This window comes from Pollachius pollachius (assembly GCF_949987615.1).
Source record: "Pollachius pollachius genome assembly, chromosome: 17".
Taxonomy (NCBI): Eukaryota; Metazoa; Chordata; class Actinopteri; order Gadiformes; family Gadidae; genus Pollachius; species Pollachius pollachius.
Window position 1 is genome coordinate 18,443,253 of NC_136950.1, and position 8,062 is coordinate 18,451,314.

An 8,062-nucleotide genomic window follows, 5' to 3' on the forward strand; every position below is an offset into this window, starting at 1 on the left:
GTTAATGCCTCCTGTTTTTCCAACAGCGATGTTACCTTGGCAGGATACACACACGCACACACACACACACACACACGTCTGTCTATGAGTGGTTTGGTGTGTCATTGCATTTATTTCAGTAATTATGCCTTTCAAAGATAATTTGCCCAATAACAGAGATGTTTTTTATTATTATTATTGAACAGAAAGGCAGACGTTTGTAAGTGCTTCCTTGACGATCCTAAAGATGAATTTGACTGTTAATAGATTAATGCCACGCGCCACCAATGGCTTGTACTGGGCTCCTCCATGCAAGGCTTTAGAGTGGTGGGGATAGAACTTGTTTATTGTAGAGAGTTTGTCGATAATAATCCATGACGGTGCTCCTTGCTGCAATGCAGGAGATCTCTCCCTGAGTGTGTGTGTGTGTGTGTGTGTGTGTGTGTGTGTGTGTGTGTGTGTGTGTGTGTGCGTTCGTGTGCGTGCGTGCGTGTGCGTGTGACGGCTGGTTCAACCTGTTGCACGCTGATAACTGAATATGCAACAGGTGTGCAGCCTCACCTGCTGTTCAACCAGAGTCCGATCAGCCTGACTCGGGCCACGGGAGGCTGCTCAGACCAGCCATCATCCACGCACACTCCAAAGTAGACGACTAGAATCGCAGTTCCGTACAATTTACACATTATTACATAACGTTTATTTAGCTTGCTGTTAATCAAAAAACGACTTACAATATGTGCCTTTAAACAGGGACCAGAATAGAAATAAGCCTTCGGGCCTTATTGTGTCATCCCTGACTATTTTATGTATTTTAACACCGAGTGCTGTTCATATTTTATATGAAAATGGTCAAATAAAAACCAATCAATCAATACGTGCAGTCAATAATAAAGATTAAACTCAAAAAGTGCTAGAATCCTGTAAGTACATACGATTAAGTAAATAAGCAACCCGTTTTGCTTAAGTTTATGATGTAAATTCAAAAAAAGAGAAAATGCCACATGGCTTTACGTTCGCGTTTTTTTTTTTTACAATTCACCTACAACGAAAAATGGAACCACAGCACCACCGTGTGGCGCTAATACCACTACAACTTACGCTTTACACTACACTTTACTACACTTCATTGCTTATTATGACTTATTACCACTGTTTTAGTTTATCTTATTATAACTTAATTTATTTTATTTTATTATTATTATTGTTTATTATTGGGATCTATGCTGCTACTTATTTGTACTTATTCTTTACATACTTTATTTTTATTTACTTTATCTTGTATTTTTTCTGCTCTGTAGCTGTTGAGGAACCAAGCCTAAGAATATTACTTTTGTGTACTTGTACAATAAGATGTAATAAAGTAATTCTGTTTCTTATACTGATTGTGGCGGACTCAGGCAGTGTACCACAGCACCCCCGTGTGGCGAACTCAGGCAGTGTCTCGACACGGCGCGTCACCCGGAAGTAGTTCTGCAGTAGGTGGCGTTCTCCGTTTGCACGTGTGCGCTTCGTGCCTGGGACAACATGGCTTCGTGCGTAGAGGATGTGTTGGCGAAGGCTGAGCAAGACGAAGCCGAGAAACTCAAAAGTATCACCGTGGTGAAGGATCTCGAGCTGGAGTTCGACATCGGCAACCTCCTCGCACACGACAAGAACCAAATCGACATCCGTGAGTTCCGTGGACAGAAGAAAGAGGAGTTTCTGCGATCCCTGGCCCGCGACAACACGCAGCTCCTGGTGAACGAGATCTGGAAGTTACCCACCGAGAGGGTTGACGAGGCGATCGTGGTCAAACTACCCACCCCGTCCACCAGATTGCCCCGAGAGAAACCCGCTCCCAAGCCCCGACCGCCAACCAAATGGGAAGAGTTCGCCAAGCTGAAGGGGATCCAAAAGAAGAAGAGGACCAACTTGGTGTGGGACGAGGTGGCCAAGGACTGGAAGCGACGCCACGGCTTCAAGAGGGCCAAGGATGACACGAAGGAGTGGCTGATTGAGGTGCCCGTGACGGCGGACCCCATGGAGGACCAGTTCCAGAAGCGCAACACCGCCAAGCGGGAGCGGGTGGCGAAGAACGAGCTCAACCGGCTGCGGAACATCGCCCGGGCGCAGAAGATCAAGCTGCCTGGCGTGGAGCTCCGCCCCACCGGCCAACAGTCCAAGGCGGACCTCGCTACGGCCGCCACCGTCGCCTTGGCGTCCACAGCATCCCACGGGAAGTTCCAGGACCGCCTGCCCAAGGAGAAGCCCCAGAGGAACACGGGCAAGAAGAGGAAGTTCCAGCCGCTCATCGGAGACTTCTCCAGCGAGAAGCAGAAGCAGCTTGACATCCTGAAGGTGATCGACGGAAAGAGGCCCCGTATGGACGTGACGAAGGCCACCAACAAACAGATGAGGGAGGACGACCGGGAGGAGGCGTCGGCCCGGTTCAAGAAGGGCAAGAAGGGACGGACTGACGGGGGCAAGAGTAGAGGGGGCAAGAGTAGAGGGGGCAAGAGTAGAGGGGGCAAGCCGGGCGGAGGTAAACCAGGTGGAGGAGGAGGCAGAGGCGGTGGGGGGAGAGGAAGAGCGATGGGAGGCGGAGGGAGAGGTGGAGGCGGAGGGAGAGGTGGTGGGTTTGGAGGTGGAGGAGGTAGGGGTGGTGGTGGAGGAAGAGGTGGAGGTAGGGGTGGTGGAGGAGGAAGAGGTGGAGGAGGAAGAGGTGGCGGAGGAGGCAGGGGGGGAGGAAGAGGTGGAAAACGCTGAAAAGAGAACTGAACAGAAGGGTTGCCATGTGAAAAAGACTTTTCATGCATCTGTGAGGATGTCGTCAGATTGTTTGTGCTGTGTGTTGACGCGGCTGTCTGTAACACAATGAGCCAACGTGGGATTGTGTTTCCTACACGTGTGGAATATATTTTATACGTCCCAGAGGTTTGTGAAAATATGCATAAGTAATTAAAGTGAAAATCTCCTTTCCTTGCGTTTCCTTACAGTGGCGTCAAACTGACTGCAACGGCGTTATCACAGTGCGGTCGTAGAGCTGTATGAGCATTTATTGTTTTGCTTTCTTACTGCGAAATGGAGTGGAGCTTGTGTTTCTGCACATTACGGTAGGCTTTCATCATATCGGCTCTCCAGATAGTCTATTTGTGTTCATGCTGTACTCGGACTATATGCCGACCAAATCACTGATGACATGATTCATAGACCGTATTTTTAATAAAATAAAATTATCAATTTATAAAACCAGTGTGTTCATGTGTAAATACGTTCAGTTGGGGTATAGTTTAATGGTCTTACATTTTTAATGATATATCAATGCATCACAATCCCTTTGGATTCAAGATACTTTAATTAATATGCTGTTGATCCAGCTAGAAAGATACTTCATGGGACACTTCACAATCTGGTTAAAGTGCAGAGTCTCAATTAAGAAATGATAACAGTGACTCAGAGACCGCCATTACCAGCAGTGGTGGTGGTGTTGTGGGACACATGTCCCCATCTGTTGCCTGTACCTCAGCTACACCCTCCCGGGTCCCAGCACACTCTCCATCACCCTGAATCAGTCATGCATGGTGTTAGCTGCAGAGCTAGGATCCCACAGGTCCATGGGAAGGAGAGCTAACCTCCCACCAGATGGACCAACACAACACACACACACCTCCCACCCCGATGGGCTGGTCAAGCATGACCCCCCCCAAAAAAAAACGCTTGGGTGAAGGGGTGGGGGGGTCTTGAGCAGGAGGGCGTTAGAGCACCAAGGTCAAAGGGTTTATCTTGATGTGTTTGTGATGAATGCTCACATGTATGGTTCACTTCCTGTGTACGAGTTACTTCCTCTGCATGTGGTCATCCTACAGGGAACAGTTAGCCGCTGGATTATCTATAGAGTTTATGTTTGCACAGCAGGCATGATACATACGTAGCACATTATAGGAGATGTATGGTCAATTGTCATGTATTCAGAACTTCATTCATATGCTTTCGGTGTGTGTGTACATCGGCATATGGGTGTTTGTGTGTGTGTCTGAGACGGGGCTCTTGCGCAGCAGCAGTGTAGACCTCTGCTGCATTTCTTGAAGGTTGGCTGATAGAGAGAGAGGGAGAGATACATATACACACACTGAGGGGGAGAGAGAGAGACACACACACACACGCTGAGGGAGAGAGAGACACACACACGAGGGAGAAAGAGTTAGACACACACCAACTAACCTGGAGGGAGAGCGAGAGACACACACACCCACTAACAGAGAGAGCGGGAGGCTCACCCCCACTAACGGAGAGAGGGAGAGAGACTCACCCCCACTAACGGAGAGAGAGGGAGAGAGACTCACCCACACTAACGGAGAGAGAGGGAGAGAGACTCACCCCCACTAACGGAGAGAGAACAGCAGCAGTACGGGAGGCGGATAGTGATTGTGTGGGTCTGTGCGAACATGTCGGCTCCTGCAACCATGCACCGGGTGTACCGCCACAACAACGACCACATCGAGGTCTTCACCTCCGTCTGCGGACCCCAAGGTGAGTGGGGTGGGGGTGGGATGCCCGAGTGCGTCCCTCCTGCTGGGGTCGTGTCCTCCGATCCGAGCATGGCGTTGATTATTCCGTGAGCTGCAACGCATCGTGTCTGAGACGCCGCGGCTGTCGTTGTTATTGTTGTGGTGGTGGCGGTGGTGGTAGCATGTGTAGTTTGTTGTTGTTACAGAAGGAATGACCTGTGATTTGATCCGTTCTCTTTCTGCTGACTCACCCCCTCTCTTGGCTATCAGTGAGGTACCAGTTCAGAGGACTGGCAGAAAAGGTGAGTTTGCATTTTTTTTTTTTTTTTGGGGGGGGGGGGGGGGGGGGGGCATTTGGTATCAACTGCTAATTAAATAAGGCTGTTAATGGATGCATTAAAGTATTGGGTTAGTCAGTGGGGAGGAAATTATTCTACCGATAATTAAATAGCAAGTGGAAATGGAAATAGTATAATTATTTAACTTACTTATTAGCTGGATTACTTATGTAATCTAGCTGGTGTAATCAATGTTTATTAAACTATTTCTAGTAGCGTACTATTTAGCAATACATTTTTCCCTTATTCTAATGATAACAATAATTATATTGAGGAGCAACAGTTCATTTAGATTAGACCCATATTTAATTGTCCACTATAGATAATCTCTAAAAACGTAATCCTCTTGATTCAGTGACTCAGTCCAATACTGATGAAGGTAGCACACGTTGGATATAAGTAACACTAAGTGTTGAAATAAGTAGGACAATAAAAAAAATCCACACGCAATTCTAGAAGATAAAGCAGCCAAAATGTTTGTGCAAAAAATCTGCATACGCAGACTTGTAATTCCCACCGTGTCCACTAGATGGTGGTGACGCACAACTACAAGCCCAACTGGCCCGACGAGGTGGCGCTGGCCCGGGGTGATGTCATCCTGGTGATGTCCAAGCACGAGGAGGAGCGCTGGTTCGGGCGGCTGCAGGACGGCCGGCGGGGCTACTTCCCCGCCTCCTGCGTCATGGAGATCGGCCAGGTCGGTCTGCTTCGCCCCGGGCCTGGTGTGCAGCAATGTCACACAAACACACACACACACAAAGAAGCCCGTTGTTGTGGTCTACTGTGGCCGGTATGACACCGCAATGCGCGACCGCGTGTCTCCGGGCAGAACTTTGAACCGACAGAACCAACCGAAGAACCGAGGCAGCGACCTCTGAGCAAGCACGGCACGGTCACCAGCGGCGTTCGATGCGGTGTGACGTCATTGTTCACGTTAAATTAGACCACTCCTTCAGTGTGGAAGTCATCGGTCGACGTCACGATGACGTCGCAGCTTTAGCTCGAGGCAAAAACAATGAAACAACGTATGGCGAATAGGAAGAGTAGGCAGCACTAACTATCCGAAATAAATCATCTTGCTGGGTTGTCGAGGGCCAGAAGTAACGTATTTGTCTGTTGCAGAAATGTGTGTATATGACTCGAATACTTCAATGGGCGAACTAGGTGGAGCAGGTGAATGAAGTTGTAACTCAAGTGAATATTTACTAGTATGACTAGAGACTATTATGTAGGTACGCTAATGGTTAACAAACACTTTCAAATATGAGATGCCGGTTACTTTATCCCGCCATGGAAGTGCGGTCGGCCGTTGAGATGCCAGGTGATGACTAATCTCTGACCCAGCGGTCTCAGTTTATGGCAGAGTTCCTAGCGAGCCCTACAGAGCCTGGGCTGCAGACCAAGCTCTGAAGGGCAGAGTTATGGGATGTTTCCTGGTTCCTCACGGAGACAGAAGGAGGACGACAGCTCTCAGAGGCGGATGTTAGTAAGTGTGTTTCTGAAGTGGCCGGTCTGATCGGGGATGATTTGGGATGACTTTTTGCCTGAAGAATAGGGTCGAAGCGTTGCTGTTATTTTTTATTAATAAATTAATATGGGATCTTAAGCAGTGCTGCAGACATTACATTTCTTTCAACCGGGGATGATTTGAAACATTAACAGTTTTTTACTGTTAAGTAGTGCTGTAGAGATTTGTTTACAGTTAATGGCCGATTACACGTCTACATGTCACACGCTCCCAGCTTCAGGATCGCTCGAAACAATCGAAGACGTGCGCGAATGCGAAGACATGCTGTTCGCTGTTTGCAGTAATGTGAATCAGCATAAGCTCACCTGTGTTGTTGTTTTGTGTGTTTGTTTGTTTGTGTGTTTGTTGTGCGGCCATAGGACTGCTTGGCGGAGAAGGAGGCGAGCAAAGCGCTGTCTCTGCGGAGCTCCATCTGGGCTCACCTTCTGTCTCTGCGCGGCCGCTGTGGAAGGTGTGTGGCAAACACACAAACACTGAAACACAAACACAGACATACAAACACAAACACCCAAACACACAGAAACACCAACACAGACATACAAACACACAAACAAACAAACACATAGAAACACTAACACAGACATACAAACACCCAAATACACAGACACACAAACACAGACATACAAACACAAACACACAAGTGCATACCTATCAGACCATCACCATCACCCCCCCCACACTAAAATCTAAAATGCAATATAATCATAACTCAGTGCTTATATGAACGCACACACACCCTCCTTCCCTAATCATAACTTAGTGCTTACACGCCCACATGCACACACACACACACACACACACACACACACACACAGCCACACCAGCAGCTGTTCCATCACTGTAGGCCCCCGCCCCCCCACTCGGTACCCCTTGAACAGGTGGCCTCTCCCAGCCCTCATTAGTTGACAAAGCACGCAGATTACACACACACACGCTTACACGCACACACACACACACACACACAATCGCAAGCCATCATTATCACCGCCCTCCCAGATCAATCCCCTCACTGTATAGCATATGTGTGTGTCTGTGTGTGTGTGTGTTAATTGGGTTTGTGTGAGTGTGTGTCTGTTTATTTTGTGTACGCGTGTGTGTATGCCATGGTGTGTGTGAGTGTGTGTGTGAGTGTGTGTGTTTATTTTGTGTGTGCGTGTGTGTATGCCATGCTGTGAGTGTGTGTGTGTTGTGAAGACCCCCGTCCCTAGGTATTTCAGATGGCCGCTTCATACACAGAAAGCCTTAATAGGATTACAAACGCTGAAATAAAAGTTTTCTAGGAATTACCTACTCTTTCCCCTCGGCGGTATAATTCTACGATAACACTGTAATCCCATGAGCCCATGAAAGATACACACTTTTACTATGATGAGGACAATAGTTAAGTCCATTCAAATCCGTCCATTCGTTTTTTGGATGCACAGCACATTTATTAAAGCGTTGTTGAAAATACATATTGCCTGATGTAATGTTGACGTCTTAACTGGTCAAAAAAAAGGAAAAATAGAAAGAGTCCGATTCTATTTATAGAACTCTATTTATTATAATGGACACCATATAAGATCTAAGCATAGTTTATAACACAACTGTGCTAATTGGGTGTATATATATGTTAATAAATATATATCATTTTTAATACAAACATTATCTTACATTGTAAATCTTAAGTTAAATTCTCCATGATCAGAGGGAGAGTTTGAGAGTTTGTTTAAATAACTCAAAAATAAAAG

General features: G+C 47.1%; 1 protein-coding gene across 1 annotated transcript; it reads left to right on the forward strand.

The window, feature by feature from the left end:
• Positions 1 to 1,503: 1,503 nt before the first annotated feature.
• Positions 1,504 to 3,162, forward strand: rrs1 (ribosome biogenesis regulator 1 homolog; the record flags this gene model as incomplete). The annotated part of the gene is made up of 1 exon (XM_079755185.1): positions 1,504 to 3,162. The coding sequence occupies one exon, from the start codon at positions 1,504 to 1,506 to the stop codon at positions 2,722 to 2,724; it is 1,221 nt and encodes a 406-aa protein (XP_079611311.1). The 3' UTR covers positions 2,725 to 3,162.
• Positions 3,163 to 8,062: the final 4,900 nt, after the last annotated feature.